At 42.4% G+C, this 19050-nt stretch overlaps 1 protein-coding gene and 1 non-coding gene across 9 annotated transcripts in view; one reads left to right on the forward strand and one right to left on the reverse strand.

The window, feature by feature from the left end:
- Window positions 1–19050, forward strand: part of WDR59 (WD repeat domain 59) — a 109192-nt gene that overhangs the window by 53378 nt on the left and 36764 nt on the right. For 4 of the 8 annotated variants that reach the window (XM_027119278.1, XM_027119276.1, XM_027119277.1 and 1 more), the window contains exons 18-23: window positions 2877–3030; window positions 12174–12307; window positions 13527–13608; window positions 16826–16938; window positions 18500–18650; window positions 18745–18817. In XM_027119278.1, the coding sequence (XP_026975079.1) occupies window positions 2877–3030; window positions 12174–12307; window positions 13527–13608; window positions 16826–16938; window positions 18500–18650; window positions 18745–18817 (707 nt within the window). Of the gene's footprint in view, window positions 1–2802; window positions 3031–5657; window positions 6336–6822; window positions 6880–12173; window positions 12308–13526; window positions 13609–16825; window positions 16959–18499; window positions 18651–18744; window positions 18818–19050 lie in introns of those variants that run through there. The other 4 variants (XM_027119285.1, XM_027119280.1, XM_027119282.1 and 1 more) reach the window with 4 other exon arrangements.
- Window positions 16067–16139, reverse strand: TRNAR-CCU (transfer RNA arginine (anticodon CCU)). The gene has a single exon. It is a non-coding gene; the product is annotated as a tRNA-Arg (tRNA).

Below are 19050 nucleotides of genomic sequence, written 5' to 3' on the forward strand. Positions count from 1 at the left end.
ACAAACACCTGGTTATACTGTATATGATATAATTAGCATACTTAATAATGAATAGCTAAGCTAACAAGAAAGAAAAGACATTGCACCAAGTTCATGAGCAGGTGCTACGGCTGTCCTGGGAGTTAGCCAGTTTCTGCAGTAACCCAAGCAGATGAGAACTCGACCCTACAAGAAGTGGGAGTTAAATGCCAGAGAACACCCTACATTACACTAGATTCCTTATTTGAAAGGTTGGATTAGAAAACAATCACCTACTCTTTTTTTTTTAATTTTATGTTTTTGGTTGAGTTGGGTCTTTGTTACTGCATGCAGGCTTTCTCTAGTTGCGGCGAGCGGGGGCTACTCTTCATTGCGCTGCGTGGGCTTCTCACTGTGGTGGCTTCTCTTGTTGTAGAGCACGGGCTCTAGGTGCGCAGGCTTCAGTAGTTGTGGCACACGGACTCAGTAGTTGTGGCACATGGGCTCAGTAGTTGTGGCTTGTGGGCTCTAGAGCGCAGGCTCAGTAGTTGTGGCGCACGGGCTTAGTTGCTCCACGGCATGTGGGATCTTCCCGGAGCAGGGCTCGAACCTGTGTCCCCTGCATTGGCAGGCAGATTCTTAACCACTGCACCACCAGGGAAGCCCCCAATCACCTACTCTTAAAAGGAAACAACAGATATCTGTGTCTGGACTTTGGGTCAGTGGGAAAGTGTTCCTATTAGAACATTTTTCTTACTAACAGTATTGTATTGAGGTATAATTTAGGGTACACAAATGTGAAGTCTGTACCTTGATGACCAGCGCCCAGATCAGGATACAGAGCCTTGTCCTCACTCCCAAAAGTTCCCTGGTCCCTTTACCCAGAGGAAATGATTCTTCTGCTTCCATCATTGAAGTTTAGTTTGCCTGTGCTTGAACTTCATCTAAATAGAATCATCCAGCACGTCCTATTTTATGTCTGGCATGTTTTGCTCAACTTAACATTTTTGAAATTGATCCACGTGGTTGCATGGATCAGTAGTTCCATGGTATGAAAATAATATAATTTGCTTATTCATACTCCTGTTGATGGACATTTGGATTATTTCCAGTTTTTATTTTATTATATGTAGACCTACACATACAAGTCTTTTTTTTTTAATTTCATACAAGTCTTTTTATGGACATGTGTATTAATTTCTCTACCCAAGGAGTAGAATCCCTGGGTCATAGGATACGTGCATGTTTAATTTTATTAGAATTGCCAAAAAGTCTGTCCCCGTGGTTATGCCGTGTTACACTCTTCCAGCAACGTTTCAGAGTTCTGGCTGCTCCACATCCTCTCCAAAACTTGGTGTTTTTAGTCTTTTCAGCTTTAGCCATTGTGGTGGGTGTGTAGTATTATCTCATTGTGCTTTAATTTGTGCTTCCATGGTGATGACTAATGATGGTGAACAGCTTTTGTGTGCTAATTGACCACTTGGATATCTTCTTTGGTGATTTGCCTGTTCTAGTATTTTGTCCAGTTTTTTTTAGACTGTGTTTCTTATTATCTATTTGTGGTAGTTCTTTATCAATTCTTATTGCAAATTCTTTGCTGGGTGTATGTATTGATTTTCTCCTAATCTATGGCTTATCTTTGTCCCTCTTTAATGATTTTCAATTTTCAGCAGTTTTTAATTTTGATGCAGTTCAGTTTATCCTTTTTAAGTGTTAGGGTTAGTGCTTCTGTGTCCTGTCTAAAAATAATCTCTGCCTATCCCAAGGTCATGAAAATATTCTGTGTTTTCTCTTAAAAATTTATAGATGTAAATTCCTTATGTAGAGATATATAGTTGTTATATATATAGCACTATTTATGGAAAAGATTTTGCTTTTGTTGAATTTGCATTGATACCTTTGTTGAAAATCAATTGACCGTATGTTTTGGATCTGTTTCTGGACCCTATTTTTTTCTTCGGTTTATTGGTCTCTCCTTATGCCAACAGTACACTGTTAATGTAGGTTTATATAGTAAGTCTTCAAATCTGGTAATGTTAAGTCCTCTAACTTTATTATTCTCATTCAGGATTGTGTTGGCTACTCTAGATCGTTTGCATTTCTGTAAAAATAGAAATCAGCTTACTGGTTCCTACAGAAAAAAGCCTGCTCATATTTTGATTGGAGTTGTGTTGATTCTATAGATCAACTTGGAGAAAATTGACACCTTAACAATCTGGAATCTTCTAGTCTATTAACACGGTGTATTTCTCTATTGTTTTGAGTCTTTAATTTCTCTCAGCAATATTTTATATTTTCCATGCACTTTTTTTTTTAAATGTGTTCCTAGGTATTGCATGTGTTTTTTTTTTTTGTGTGTGTGTGTGTGTGGTACTCTCACGGTTATGGCCTCTCCCGTTGCGGAGCACAGGCTCCGGACGCGCAGGCTCAGCAGCCATGGCTCATGGGCCCAGCCGCTCCGCGGCATGTGGGATCTTCCCAGACCGGGGCACGAACCCGTGTCCCCTGCATCGGCAGGCGGACTCTCAACCACTGTGCCACCAGGGAAGCCCGGTATTGCATGTGTTTTGATGCTATCGTAAATGCAATTTCATTATTTTCCAAATGTTTGTTTTTAATATATAGAAATACAGTAGATTATTGTAGATTGACCTTGTATCTAAATTCACTTATTAGTTTAAGTAATTTATAGACTCCTTTGAATTTTCTATGTATATAGTCCTAGAAACATTCTCCGCTTCTGCAGATAAAGCATTTTTCAGTTCTAAAAGTGCTCTTTGATTCCTTTTTGGAGTTTCCATTTTTTCCCCATTTTATCCATCTTTTTCTCCTGATTTCATCAAGCGCTAAGAATGGCATCACTTAGAACTATGGAAAGATCCAAGCCAGTATGGTTAATTGTGCCTTTTCAACCACAGGTCTCTGTCAGCTTTGTCTGCCTATCATACTGGCTTGATTGCGCCCATGAAGATCCGCACAGAGGCCCCTGGGAACCTCCGTTTGTACAGCGGGAGCCCCACGCGCAGTGAGAAGGAGCAGGTCTCCATCAGCTCCTTCTACTACAAGGAGCGGGTAAGCGGCTGATCCACGGCCTTTGATTCTTATCCCTTCCCCAGATTCTTGTCCTTGGCCTCCCTGCCTGCCACGCACAGCAGCTAAATTAGTGATCCCCCTGGGGTCTTTCCCTTTCATACTTAGTGTGTTAAAGAAAGACCGTTGCTTTGTTCCTTTCGGTTGGTTTTTAACTACTGTAAATTATATAGGAGGGGGAGGGGTGGTTGGTTGTTATAATCCGTACTCTTCCCTCCCCTTTAACCCTGTCCTGTGATCCCCATACATGAAGTCGATTCCCATCCTCTGAGATAGAATCACGTAGCTTCAGGTCTTCCTGGGTATTCTGATATTTGTCACCAAATTAAGGGATGCTTCAGAAGGCTTGGGATCCTGATATATTTGGAACTTCATAGTTGTGGGAAGTTTTCAAGTTGACCTCTAAGAGGTTTTATACTTTCACAAAGTCTGCACCGAAGTACCCATTTGAATGGACCGGTTTATACAAAAATCACCTGAAACTGTCCTTCTGTTCCTGGGTTCTTAAGGAACTCATCGTCCCTACAGTAGCTATTAAGCTGTCAGAAGCCTTTGGTGACGACAGTGTAGAGAATATCGATAGAGCGTGGGAATGATTCTGAGAACTTTCTGTGTTATCAGGTTGAGTCTGGCTTAAACTGTCTTTTAACTGACATGATGTATTAACTGGTTACCACTGAGCTACTCACAAACTCAGTCCTTAGGAATTCTTTGTTGCTCTCTCCCACTAATTGAGAAATGATGGATTGACTATAATTAAAATTTGTTTTTTTGTTAAAAATTGAGTTATTTAAAATAAAACCCCAATTTCCAGCAGGTGTTGGAGGTGTCTTCACTTTGATTACAGTGTAGTGTCTAACCTTCCTGGTTTGCATGATGTTGGCTGTCGCTGACTTTGTCAGGTCTTAGGGTTGTATGTGACAAATGAGTGGCAGGAACTGATGCTTGAGGCATGACCAGTCTTGGGCAAAACCTTCAGTCAAACAGGGAAAATGATTTTTTGGTTGCCTTTCTGGCGAGCTCCATAGTCCCTTTCTTTGCATCTCTGACGGAGTTCTCCACCCCACCGCTGCCTCCCCCCACCCCGCCCTGTCCTGCACCTGTCACAGAACTTCTTAGAACACTTTTATCTTCCCAAGTCCTTTACATTCAAAAAAAAATTTTTTTTTTCTTTTTCTGCAAGCTAGCGAGTAACTGGTGAGAAGCTTTGATAAACTGGTTGGAACTAAGGCATTTTATTATTGATGTAGTAGCTAAACAAACTCAAGGTTGAATAAATGTGGGAATTTTCTTTAGCACCAGGGCCAGGTTGAGGAGACCTGTTAGTCAAAGAGGCAGTTCTGAATTCCCCTTTGCATCATGCCCCGTGCTTCTCGTGCTTGGGTTCAGATTGGGCAGCATAGCTGGGACTTGCACTTTTGACCCTGTGATAGTGTGTAAAGGTCGTGTTTCATCAAAATAACTCCAGTTCCAAGAAGGAGCCTCTCCTAATGCAGAAGCCTTTGTAAGGCCTACATTTATATTTTTGATGGTCTGGACTCTCTTTTACGACAAACACACTGTAATCATGAAGAGGGAACAAAGGCACATAGATAATTAGCTCTTATCAGACAGGATATGCTGGGGCGTGGAGGAAGGATTGTGATATTTCAGTTTGGGGTGATTCCCAGTGTGCTGCTTCTCCCCAGAAAACAGGCCATTGTAGTCCCCTAGAATGACATAGTAAGTGGTCTCTGAATTGTATTTCAGACAGTGAGCGAGTAAGGTGGGGGGGAGGTAGTTTTATTATAATTTCATATGAAACTTTTGTATTGATGTATAGCCTATGTGCAGAAAAGTTCACAAATCATAGGTCTATAATTCAGTCAATTAGCAATCACAGGAAATAGACTGTTCCAAGACATAGACTATTCCAAGAACCCTAGAAGCCCTGGGAGAGGGAGGCACATTTTAATGTATGACACATAGTAATTATTAGGTTAAATCATATGAAACTGCTGATATTTGAGCATTTTTGACCTTAAGAAAAAGTTTCACATGGTTCAGCCTAGTAAGAAGTTAAAATCAGTTATCAATAACTGGTCAGTCAGTTATTTTGTGATGAATCTAAAATAAACTTGTAAACTCTCCTTGAAGCTTGTTCACGTCCATCCCATTTACATACGGCATGGGGAAGGAATTACAGGAATGAAATATGGCCATCTTATTTTCCTCACAGAGGACACGATAACAGTTTTATCCCTCGAGAAGTATTTTCTGATTCCTGGGTGTCTAGTTTCAAATGTCAAATAATATCACTTTTATTACTTTTGTCCTGGAAACGATTCCAGTGTACTAAATTTCTCTGTGCTTAAGTCTTCATTTTCAGCCCAAATTTTATCTCCTGCATACTTTTTTTTTTTTTCTCCTGCATACTTTTATTCTTGTTCAGATCTCTACCCCTGAGAGCTTTAAATGAGTAAGAAGAAAGGAAAAGAATATAACTGCATTAAAGTATAACAATGAAAGAATTATAGAGTATTTTGGAGATTGCAGAAATATCTTCCTAGAGCCACTGGGGACTAATACTCATTTTTCTTGTTTTTGTGTTTTTACCCTGCCCTACTTAGGTCATCTTGTTATATCACCCAGAGGTTCTCCAGATGGAATTCCAGTGTTTGCTCTTAAAATTTTTTTAAATGTGAGAGATGTAAAAATAAATTAATAAAACCATTAAATTTCATATAAGAAGTTAGAAAGCACAGAGAGATGCTAACATTCATTTGGTAACTGGACCATCTGTTAATAGCTGATGAAATATTGTTTATTCTTAGGGTAAATCAGAAGGCCCAGGACTTAAGATAAACATCAGGCATTGCCCTGTAAACATTTAAAAATTTTTGCAGCTTCCCACATTCACTTCAGTTGACATCACTAAAATAGCTTTAATGTAAATAACTGAGGAGGCCTTGAAGTTAATAGAGTAATTTCTGATTTTGCGAAACAGTGTTGTATGCTCCCAGTTTCACACTGATGCTCCCGTGGTTAGCAAGAGCCCTGGGGAGCATCACCCTTCAGTTCTCTCAGGCTCTCACTTCCTCGTGGCACCACTCTGAGGATGGTCCTGCAGTCCCAAGGTCAAGACTTCAGTTTCCCTGGCGTGCCCCACCCCCCCCAGCCACACACCAAAAACAATTCGGTGTTGAATCTCTTGAGGAACTTCTTCCTTTTTAGGAATGAGAAGCTTCTCGCACATACGTATGCTTTTGAAGGGGAAGCAGAGTTCTCCACCTGTTTCCTTTTTTTTTGGCTGCGCTGGCCTGTGTGGGTCTTAGCGCAGCATGTGGGATCCTAGTTCCCAACCAGGGATGGAACCCGCATCCCCTGCATTGGAAGCGTGGAGTCTTAACCTCTGGACCGCCAGGGAAGTCCCTCCACCTGTTTCTTACGATCTTAATTCTTGTAAGAGAACCACAAATCTCCGTCGTAGTTCCTCTGTCAGAGCTGTGTGGATGTCAGCCTCCTGATACCTTGAAATGTGTTTCCGACTAAAGGACAACGGCATTGAAGCTGTGTATGGAGTGTGATGGGTTGGGAGGGGGGTGAGGGAATCTAAATACTGCTGTGCTGAGTTTCAGATTTTTCAGTCATTCCCATCCCAATTTTGCAGTATATTATGGTACCTTTGAATCCATCAGATGTATGGGAAGCTTTCATTTTATTCTATATTTTTTCCCTTTTAATTTTCTTGGTGTTTTTCTTCCCTCCTCGTGGGTGTAACGTTTTCACGCACAGATGTCTCCTCGCTCTGCCCGGCGACGTTGGTCCATACAAGCAATTAACGACTTCCCGGTACTGTGCGCTGTGCAAATGCTCTCCTTAACTAATCCTGTCTCTGCCCAAAGGCCCAAGAATAAAATGCCACCTGCCTGGCTTTGAGGAACCTGAAATGACAGGCTGGCTGGTTTTCAGGACCAGCATAATCAATTTCTCACTCTTGGGAGTCGGGCACCAAGGACTGCCTCCTGGTTCTATCAGTTTCAAATGGGTGAATACTGATATCGTTAAGGATTGTGAATGGACTTCTTTGAAAATGAAGCTGAATGCTGGATTTCTTGGAAAGAACCCCAGTGATAAGCCTTTAGCTCACCTGATTTCACTTGGAGTATTTGTATAATTTCACAGAGCTTTCAAAAGCCTACCTTTGGCATGGCGGGGCAGCAGAGGAAGATATAAGAGGCTTCTACCATTTTGTCTCCGTTTTTATCGTCTTGCTCGAGTTCAAAGAGGGAGGTGCCCACCTGCTTCATTGGCATGACACTGAAGCTAGATTTTAATCCTTTGGGAATTTCCTGGAACAAATTTTTTCCTTGCCATCAGTATTTTGCATTGACAATAAAACCTCTGCAATGGACATCTTCTCTTCCTTTTCTCTTGCTTACTCTCTCCTCTTCTGTCTTCCTCTCCCACCCCCTTTGTGTTTCAGTCGTGCCATGGTGACCTCAGGCTGTGCAAGGCAGCTTTGAGGCTTTTGTGTACGTTTCATTTGGTGTAAAAAAAAAAAAAAAAAAAAAATTAGGGGCATAGTCCTATAACCTTTTCATATAAAAACCGGTTGAAATCAGGAACCTTGATTAGCAAGTTCCACTGCTGCCCAACAACCTGGGGGTGGAGCTGCCTCCATGGCCATCTTTCCTCAGAAAGCCTGTCCTACCAACCCAACTGCTGCGTTTCCACGGATTTTTCCAGAAGTCCCTGCTCCTGCTGCTATTTAAAGAGGAACTCATTTTGACTCACTGCCCACTCTGCTGATGATTATGCATTGTCGACGGGGTTGCTGCGAAGCAGTTGGTGGCTTATTCTTGGGCTGTTTTTACATTTAACCCATTTATTGCCATCGATGTTGCCTCCGATTGTAGCAGTAACACTGGTGGTTCAGTCGCAAGCTGGCTATTGGTTGTCATTCAGTGCTCTCTGCACCAGTGCCTCCCCGCTCCCACCGCCCCTCCCTCCCCACCCCGATCCTCCCTGTCCTGTTTCCCGTAATTCCATGAACACCTTCTTGGTCTGTTCAGAGGAGCATCCCAGTCTCATTGTGTGATAACTTGTGTGTCTTGCTTTGTCTCTCCTCCCTCGATCCCTGCTCATGGAATCTGTGGGGAAGGGGTGTTTTCTATCGATGGGGCATTGAGATGACCTAAGAGAAGTGCAGAGTCCTTCACCTCCCAGAGGTACCGATTTTACTGCACAGAAACGTATCCACATTTAAGCCCGTCAGAGTGGGACTGGAGCAATGCAGGAGGTTTTAGGGGGCTTTGGGGCCCCTGTGCCCTTTTCTCACCTGGAAAGGTCAGCCACACCTCATCCCGGGGTGTCATTGTTGTCGTCACCTGACAGGTGCTCAGACTAGAGAGGTTATTCTAAAATCTCCAGCAAGAGACTAAGGCAAAGAAATCTTGGGAAGGTGTGGATGAGGTATGAACCATTTTTGTTGCCAGAACACTAGAGGAAACACTCCGTGCTTCTTAGGGAGCACCTGGGTCCTAGGCCCTGACGCCTGATTTGAGATCTACCACGTCTTTGTTTAGGCAGCCTCGTTGGATTTGAATCCCCAGAATAATTTGCCATGAGACAGGTTTACTGAGTGACCTCCATAGCCTGAAGGGGAGATAGTTCATGTTTAAAAGCCATCAACCTCCAAGTTTGAAGAAAAAATATTTTGTGACCCCCCCCTTAAAGATTTTTTATAATGTTTTATAGTTATTCCTTGCTGGATTAAATGAACAAAAACAGCTGTCCCTTAATTGCTTTCACACTTCGATTCTTGGTGGCAGCTATCATGAGGGTGATCCTGTGTTAGGGAATCTCCTCCTATTGTAGGCTCTAAGGCAGCTTATCGAGGTCCGTAAAGCACCACCTGTGCATCAGCACAGAGCAAACAGAGAAGCACCTGGAAGCCTGGTGTCTCCAGAAGCTGACAAGGAAGTCCCAGGAAATACAGACAGTGACTTCTGTAATTCTGTGAAGGGTAGTTGCAGAAAGCTGCCCAGACCACTATCTTCACATTTTCATCCAGGACTTATTGATGACTCACACAGGCCCGTTTCTGCCAATCTCTGTCACCCAAGACTGCAAATGGGAGAAGAGCCCTGAGACGTCTCTTGGGACCCTGAGTTTTCTTTTCTCTGAATGTGTTGAATCCTAACAAATCCAAAAAGGAAGTTAAACGGCGCGAGGTTCAGGCTCATGAGCCTGGCCTGAAGCACAGCACCTTGGCCTGAGCCTGGTGTGTTAAGCCCTGTAGCCACAGGAGCTGCTTGCGTCTGCACGTTGCTCTGGCTCAGCAGTGCTTGGCAGAGAAGTGACTTTAGAAGTGAGTAATTGTAGACAGTGGTGTGTTGGACAGCCCTCACTGGAATCAGATGATCTCTGTATATGCAGAAATGGATCTGTTTTTATATGGATCAAACTATTTACATATTAACAGGTAACTTAGTCAGGACTTAATTTTCCCCCCTTTTTAATTTAAAATCATACTCTTAAAAGCAGGTTTACAAGTATGGGCTTAGCAGCCTGAGAACCTGTGTTCAAAGCTGAGCTCTTAGGAGTGTGGCCTTGAGTAAGCTCACATCCTCATTGGTGAAGTCCAGGGCGTCTCTCATTTCCCAAATACAGGCTCCTCTCTGGCCATTGTAGAGAAGGCTCTGGGGAAATAGGATAATTGCTCGTGATCTTCTTCTACATCCATTACCCAGGTCCCTCTGCTCAAGTATTTTTGACATTCTGAAAATGATCCTTTTTAGAAATATTTCAAGTCTGCTAGGAAAAACATTCTGACGTGAACTAGTCTATTTGCAAATGAACCACTTTGGGCACATGGGCCTTAATATTATGCTTTCATTGGGTTTGCTTAAAAAGTCAGGCAACTGTGGATGTTTCCAGTGTGGTCTGAAAGCTGTAGACCCCATCCCTCACGAGGTGTCCATTGGTTTCCACTGTTCAGTTAAACGGATCTGTCATGAATTGCTCAATTGTTGAAGGGCTTCTTATTTTCTCTTTGTAATAAGGAGCCAGAGTCAGTGCCTGGAACTGTTTTAGAAGCCTTTCAACAAACCTGGAAGCCCCAATTAGATGGATCCTATTTGATTCCAGATGGAATCTTTTGAATGTAGATCTTTTCTTTCTGCCTTTAAAAAAAAAATCCAGTACCCTAAATGTCATTGGAGATGACGAATTATGTGGGGCCTTGTGGGTATGTCATTTCCTGGGATTCTTAAACTTCCAGAAGTCTGGATAAAAGTCACAGTGAAGTGAGTTTATGGACTGATGCCCTCCGTGTTCTAGTTAACCATGTTGTGCCGTCCCATCACTGCAGGGTCAGTGTATGCTGAGTTACTCTCTGTAAAACCGGTCCTAGTGCTCAGGGCACGTGTGACAGCACAGTCTAATGTCAGTAAAGCTGCCTGGCTCCAGCCCATCCTGACAGGCCGTTTTTCTCGTTAGCACACTCACCCCTTACTTGCACCCACATCACAGTTCTTCTTTAGAAAATAACCAAGGCCAGCAGAGAATTGAAGGGCTACTAGCCCCCAAGAATAGATGCAGTTTCCTCTTGTGTTGCAGAATAATGACTTGTGTATGGATACATAGTAACTGAACTGCTTCTAAGACCAAATAGGTTAAGATTCCAAATTGATAGCATATGTATTTACAAACGATGTTGAACAATTCAAATACTTCAGCTAAACATCTACATTTACCTGCCATGCACTGAGTCCGGGTGTCCTGGGTTTAGCAGGTTCCATGCCGCTTACTAATCCTATGGGAAGTTACGTGCGTTGGACAACTTTGGGCGTTAGATGGGACGTGAACGGTCAGAAATGCCTGGATATAGACCATGACTGATTTATGGAAGAGTGATTGTATCAAAATCACTGGTGGAAAACGAATTTATCTATGAACCATCTAAATAATAATATACTCTACATGCCCGAGAGTTTATGGACATTTATAATAATTACAGATTTTTAAATTGCACTTTTTCAGTTGACACTTTGCAGTCTCACCTTTTCATTGTCCCCTGATTAACCTTGTGAGATTGGAACCACAGAGCTTATCAGGAGCCCAGAGTTACCAGTGAGCAAAGAGAGAGTGACACAAGCCTGAATTCACCGCAAAAAAGGAACGTGCCTGGGATCGCAATGAGACAGGGCATGTGTTAATAAGACCAGTAAGACTTGGTTTTCTGACTCCACATTACAGGGCCCTTTCACTGGTTCCTTTTGCCTCCTTTGTTAATAATAAATATGTCACTTCCCTCCTGAGATGAATCACTTTGGCGACCCCTTTCTAACTTCTGGCAATAAAATAAAATAGAATATTGCTCCCTTAGCTGGTCGTCATTTTGAAGATACCAGATGGGGCTACACTCTCATAATTCTCATTTTCCAGGACATCTCTCATTTCCCACATACAGGCTCCTCTGTAGCCGTTTGTAGAGAAGGCTCTGGGGAAATAGGATAATTGCTTATGATCTTCCACATCCATTACCCAGGTCCCTCTGCTCAGGTATTTTTGACATTCTAAATGATCACTTTTAGAAATAATTCAAATCTGCTAGGGAAGACAGGGTAACTTTTCTTGAGCTGCTCAGTTTCTGTGTCTGCCTCCCATAGATGAAAGTTTGCAGATCCCACACTGCTGTGTCTGAATTAAATTTCAACAAATCCAATTTAAGTTGTCTGAAAAGGAAAGAAAAAGAAAACTTTAATTAGTTTCAAGCAAGAATTTGAACCTAGGGCTGAACCCAACCTTAAAAGTTGCTCTTCTCCCACATTTTTGTGGTCTTTACTAACTTATTTACTTGTTCTTTCTTTTTTAAATTCTGGCTTCCAGGTGTTTTTGAGCACCTGCAGAATGTATATAGCACTGCAGTAGGTGCTTATTTTCCTCTTAGGATTCTGGGCCATGAGCTCAATGCCCTTTGTCATCCTTTTATTTTCTACAGATGCTGATTCATATAATTGTGGGCATGATGTAATGCAAGGTCTCTGCAAATTACCAATGACCCAACTATGGTGTGCTCTGCAAATGTAGGTTTCCATTCATCAAAGTCCCCATTAGTTATATCTTGTCATTTCCCCCAGAAATCAAGGAGATGGAAAAGTAAGCGTGAGGGATCGGACTCTGGGAATCGACCAATCAAGGCTGCTGGGAAAGTGATCATTCAGGATATTGCCTGCCTTCTTCCTGTTCACAAGTCATTGGGAGAACTATACATGTAAGTTCAGAATTTCAACTATGCCGTGCTTCCCACTTAGATATGAATATCAAAGTTGTTTATTTTATTTTTTGGCCGTGCCTTGCAGGATCTCAGTTCCCTGACGAGGGATTGAACCCAGGCAGTTGAAAGTCTGGAATCCTAATCACTAGGCCACTGGGGAACTCCCTGTTTATTTTAGTTTTTGAGATACTGGAATCCTTTTTAGAAGAGGCCCAGTGCATTAGCTTTCTTCTGCTGCATAGCAAATTACCACAGACCTAGCGTTTAAACAACACACATTATTATCTCAAAGTTTCTCTGGGTCAGGAGTCTGGGCGTGGCTTACCTGGGTCCTTGCTCTGGTCTCCCCAGGCTGAAATTATGAAGTCAGCCGCGTGGTGGTCTTAACCAATGCTCAGGGTCCTCTTCCAAACTCATTCAGGTTGTTAGCAGAATTCAGTTCCTTGCAGCCGGAGAACTCAGGGAATTTCATCTTCTCCAAGACCAGCAGAAGTGTCTCACTGATGCTTCACTGTCTTTCTAAGGTCTCATCTGATTAGGTCAGGCCCACCCAGGAGAATCTCCCTTTTGACAATTACAGGAGTGATATGTCATCAGTATTGACTGGTCTTGACCCCGTTTAAAGGGAGGGTTTATACAAGGCCTGTACAGCAGGGGCCAGCAGTCTTGGGCACAGTCTCAGGATTCTGCCTCCTGTACTTAATATGTAAAACAGTTTAAAAGCAGAGCTACTTTGGTTGAAGGGAGCTGGGAGGTGGGTGACAGGCACACAGAAGCTGCTGACCTGTGGTTCCCCTTCTTCCTGAACTTGAACACATAATAAAAAATATTTATTTTGTTGTTTATGTACAACACATTACTCCTTGTTAGAAACTGCAGTCAGCATTATACATATCTAAATCAATTTTTATTCAACCCTTAAGCCTGGGGAACTCCCCAGAAAAGCTAGCTGGCAAATTGTTCTTTGAATCTGGCCTCCTTTCCTGACTTCGAAGAGGTAAGCAATTTCACCTTCCCCAGGCCTGAACTCACAGTGTAACATCAGCTGTAGGTAAGCTTTTTCTCCATGTTACGTAGAAAGGGAGCTTAAGGCCAATACGAATAAAACATTTTGAGTGACAACCAAAGAGGCAGTTTTTACTTTATCTGTTAAACCAGGAGTAATTGATTTAGAAGTCAACTGGAAAGAAACTTTTTAATTCTTCTTAAATTTCAGATTGAATGTGAATGATATTCAAGAAACATGTCAGAAGAATGCCACTTCTGCCTTGCTTGTTGGAAGGAAGGATCTCGTCCAGGTATTTTCCATTCCTTTTGTTGGAGATCTGGATTTTTCTCTTGGAGCAGGTTCCTTTCACTTTATTGTTGTGGTTCAGTGACATTTCAAGGTGTGCCTCCTATTTTGTAATTTCTTTCCCATTTTCTTTGCCAAACTGTAGGGCTAGAGCAGCTTTTTAAATCCCTTAGATGTTTTTCTTATTAGTGCTTAGTTGAGGAGGTCCTAAAGCATTTACTAAGTGTTTTTATAACATCCCTTTTCTATTCTAGGGCAGGGTGATTGTTAGTACGTAAATTTGGACGTCTTTATCTTTGCCATTTACACCCTCAGTTCTGTTTTGTTTGTTTTTTACTTTTAAAAATGCTTCATTTCATAAAAGGTTTACCAAGGCATTCCTTAAGATAGAGACACATTCAGTTCTAAAACAAGGTGTAATATTACAAGAATTAAAATTTCCTACAAGAATTAAAATTTCCTTCATCTTTGCAGAAACACATCAGTGCTTAAGCAAGTTGCTCCTATATTGGTGAGGTTTTTTGTTTTTTAGTTATTTATTTATTTTTGTTTGTTTGGCTGTGCCACGCGACTTGCGGGATCTTAGTTCCCTGACTAGGGATCGAACCTGGGCCCTCCACAGTGAAAGCGTGGATTCCCAACCACTGGACCACCAGGGAATTCCTGGTGTTTTTTTTTTTTAAACTGTTTTATTGAGATTATAGTCCATAGACCATGCAATTTACACATTTAAGATGTACCACTCAGTGGCTTTTAGTATATTCACAACATTTTGCAATCATCACCATAAACAATTTTGGAACATTTCCTTTACCCTGTAAAGGCACCCCACACCTCTTGTCACTGCTCAAGCCCCTCTTCCCCCATCCAGCCCTCGCCAACCACTAATCTATGTTCTGTGTCTATTGCATCTTTTATTCTTTAGTATGAGGATTAGATTGAGCAATGGAAAGTATGAGCTGCTGTCCTATCTGCTCAGTTTTTTCCTTGTAACCCTCCAAATGACCCAGAGCTAAGGCCTCCCCTTGATTTTTATCTGATTGAAAAATCCCTAAGATTTCCTTTTGTCTCCTAGTAAACACCGTCAAGTCTCTGCTGCAAACCCTTTTAAGTGAAACTTAGAGTCATGGATTTAATCTGTTTCTCTAAGGACCCAGCCACCTAAAATTCTGCAAACACTAAGAAGGCAAAACAGAGTCGTGGAAATAGTGGGGAATTTCTAACAGGAGGCGTCAGCCTGACTCTGCTCCGTAATGGTGTAACACTGGGCCAAGTATTTCCGACTCTCTCAGCCTCTGTATATTGGTCAGATGAGACCCAAGAGAATAATTGCCTCATAGGGTTGATGAGAAGATTGGTTCACGTGCTGAAAAAACATTATCTGAGGAAAAATTACTTCCTAAAGTGTTTTTTTTTTTTTCTTTTAAGTTTTTAGGACTTTTATGGCAGGGTTGATTTGGAAGTTCAGGCTAGTCCGAGTGAAGTGGAAAGACCCTTCCCTGGGGTTCAGACATACCTGGGTTTACATCTGGGCTCTGTCCCTTTCATGTTGTGTGATCCTAGGCAGCTACCTAATCATTCTGAACTTCAGTTTCCTCAACTATAAAATAGGAACAATACTTCTAAGGTCCTTATGAGAACTAAATAAGGTAATATGCATACAGTTTCCATACCTGTATCTGGTAGATGTAAATACCCAGTATGTGGCAAATTATGCTGCTGGTTTTGCAATTGCAGTCATCATTGTGGTGTGGTCTTCCTTAACGGACTGGAAATGACATCAGTGCAAATGCTTGGAGAATTTTTTGTTGTTGTTCTTTTTGCACATATTGAAGATGATGTGTCTACTGTTTTGCATAAGAGTTACAGGAATAAACCTGTCAACTATTTCTGTTGAAGGCACTTAGGAAACGTGTATTACAAGTGAGGAAATAATGGGCCCAAGTTGTCAGCCAGGGTAGTAAACATCCTTTCCTATCCCAGAAACCTATGAACTTCTTCCAGCAACCATCCAGGTGGTCCATTGATCATAGAAATGAATATTTTTCTTTTGAACCAATACTTGTGGGGGTTATTTAAGTACACTGGAGCCACACGATTTAATTGATTTTTTTTTAACATATCTGATGTGTTTCTATACCTGTTTTTCAGTATATTTATTTGCTTATTCTTTTTTTTCTTCTATTTTAAACTCCTTGATTCAAAGTCTGTGTCTTCTTCCTTTCGGGTTTTTCTCAGAGTCTAGTAGTGTTTTCCAGTTGGTGGGCATACAGTGATGTATTGCTAGTAAGAAAGATTTCCCAAAAATAATATTCCATTAAAAAATATATATATATTTATTTATTTATTTATTTGGCTGTGCCGGGTCTTAGTTGCAGCGTGTGGGATCTTTTAGTAGCAGCATGCGGGCTGCTTAGTTGCAGCATGTGGGCTCTTAGTTGTGGCACACATGTGGGATCTAGTTCCCTGACCAGGGATCGAACCTGGGCCCCCTGCATTAGGAACGCAGAGTCTTAACCGCTGGACCACCAGGGAAGTCCCCAGTATTCCATTTTTAAAGGCATAGACGGGAGGGGACTCTGTTGATGGTGTGATGTATTTATATTTAGTGTGTGCTAAATCTTGGATCTAGTAGACACGTCATGGACATTAGTTTCTGCTTGAGGACTCCAAGCCCCGTGAGGTTTCAAGTTTGGGGATATTCCTCAGATTTGATGTCAACCAAAAGAAAGCCGAGTCTATTTTTTCTTGGCCTATTTTTCTGTAACTTCAGAGAGTATACTGAAACTTTTGTAATGGAAAGTTTTTCATTATTTGGGCAAAGGACAATCTTAAGTGTGATACCGAATGCATTTTTTTCTCCCTGCCAGTTCACTAATGAAGCAGCAGAAAAAGTCACATGAGTCAGTGGTTAAATAGACCATGCAGGGAAGTTGTTGCATGGTGTCATTCCTCTGTCATCTGCTTCATAAAAGCTTTTAAGGCTGGTGTTTCTCACATGTGCACACAAGTCCCCCGAGAATCTTGCTAAAATGCAAATTCTGCTTCAGTAGGTCTGGAGTGGGGTGTCAGACTCTGCATTTCAGTAAGCTCCCAGCTTTGGCTGCCCCCAGAGTAGCAAGGCTTTAGGCTGTGTGTGGAGGAGGAGGTGGGGTTCTTTCGTGGTTCGCGGTCCTGTGCTTACCAGTCTGAGTGTGGGTATTTCTCTTTGATCTGTGCAGGTTTGGTCGCTGGCTACAGTAGCTACGGATCTTTGCCTCGGTCCGAAGTCTGACCCAGATTTGGAAACACCCTGGGCTCGACATCCATTTGGGCGACAGCTACTGGAGTCCCTGTAGGTTTTGAGCGCTAAAAGTGAGGAAAATGAGTGATGTCAATTTTAGGTCTGTAAACACTTTCAGTGTTTTTGTCTAAGAGAAAAGTACAAAGGCCTGAGGCATGAGAAGAGGAAGTGAGACCTTTCCTTTTAGGGCTGCTATAATTTCTGTACAGAACTCACTTCTTAGAGCAGAAGGAATTATACCGTATTTGTCATTTATAACAAGGCTTTGGGACTCATGTGTCCTTGAGAGAGTTATGCTTTGGCCCAGAAGTACATCAGTCTGAACACAGGAGTTTGAGTTCTTGAGGTGGAAAGTTTCTTGGGTGCTATAGAATCTCGCCCCTGAGAGCAGGTTAGAGAATTGCACGTTGGCCTTCGTGTTTTCCAAAGGCCACGATGCATTCACCCTGTTAGACAGTTTATGAAAACCTTGAGTTTGTGTTTGATTTATTGCACTGAAATATGGCAAACTGGAAATACAGTGTGCAGAATGATTCACAACCAGGGAAAACCACTTGAGGTTCCAAGACAGGGAGGCCCAGGTCCTGACAGAGAGATGGAAAAGCGCTCCTTCCTTCAGGTGGAGGTTTGCTTTACCTACTCGTTGAGGCCAGACCTGGGACACGTGCTTATGCTTCAGGTTGCTCATGGTGCTTGTTCTACCCACTTCATATGAGGCTCATGAGATAGTGTGAAAACACCTTAAAACTATTAGACATTGCTTGGTAGGAAAGTGTCAAGTCCCTGGGATCTCTACCTCACATTCTGTCTAGCACAGTTGTACTGAAAGGAGCAAAGGGGATGTGAGGACCTAAAAGGTAAAACTATCCCCTGTTGTTCTTACTTAATAGCTCAGACTCATAATGCCACCTCCCGAGTCTGTGACCTGCTCCCCATACTGTGGTGGCACCGTGCTCTCTGAGCACCTCCATGTAGCCTTAGGTCATATGAATGGAGGACATAGAACCCCTCCAGGAAGCAGTGTGATGCCTCCTTGGAGTTGGGGAGGCCGAGAGAGCATGTATGGCCTCACTCAGATGTGAGCTGAGTCTCCTTAATTCTTGAAGAAGCTCCATTCAAGTCTGAGCCCAGGCCTGGTTGCCAGCTAGGAGCTTTCAGATTGGTTATATCTAGGTCATGTGTCATACTCAGATACATGTTATTCCAAAACAAATTTAGCCAAACTCAAAGTCGATCATGCCCCCGGATCTGCAGAAAGCCCTCGTTCCTGATGGGGGCTTTTGAGGCAGAATCAAGAATTCTCCCTTCCTTTATGGTTTATCACAGGATATAGTTCCCTGTGCTATACAGTAGGACCTTGTGGTTTATCCATTCTATATAAATGATAATGGAAAAGAGTATGAAAAAGAATGTATATATATGTATAACTGAAGAACTTGGCTGTACAGTAGAAATTGACACAACACTGTAAATCAACTATCCTTCAATAATATAAATTTAAAAAAAAATTCTGACATCCGACCCTGATGGCAACAACCCGCCGCTGTCGTGACAGTCATCCTTCCCCCTGGCCTTCTCGTGACTTCTCCTCTCCTGCCCCCTTTCTCTCCAGGCTGGCTCATTACTGCCGGCTCCGGGACGTGCAGACGTTGGCTATGCTCTGCAGTGTGTTTGAAGCCCAGTCTCGGCCGCAGGGGATACCAAACCCCTTCGGGCCTTTTCCCAGCCGCTCATCTAACCTTGTGGTGTCCCACAGTCGATACGTAAGTTGGGGGTTTCCTGGTGTGAGTTTGACTTTTCCCAGAGGTCGCCGTCACGGGGAATGGCACTCTCACACTGCTCCTGTTTGCTCTGCAGCCCAGCTTTACATCCTCTGGTTCCTGCTCGAGTATGTCCGACCCAGGATTCAACACTGGTGGCTGGAACATAGGTTGGTATGGCCTTAGCCCATGCTGGGTTTTTTTGGTTTTTTTTAAACATCTTTATTGGAGTATAATTGCTTTACAGTGGTGTGTTAGTTTCCACGCTGGGTTTTTATACTCTAAATGTGGTGTGCGATTTAATATGTAGTCTTTACTTGATGAATACTCTCCATATTTTTCCTTGTTTCTCATTGACACACACACACACACACACACACACACACACACACACACACACACA

This window comes from Aethalodelphis obliquidens, unplaced genomic scaffold, assembly GCF_003676395.1.
Source record: "Aethalodelphis obliquidens isolate GAN/ISIS:26980383/991018 unplaced genomic scaffold, ASM367639v1 scaffold20, whole genome shotgun sequence".
Classification (NCBI taxonomy): Eukaryota; Metazoa; Chordata; class Mammalia; order Artiodactyla; family Delphinidae; genus Aethalodelphis; species Aethalodelphis obliquidens.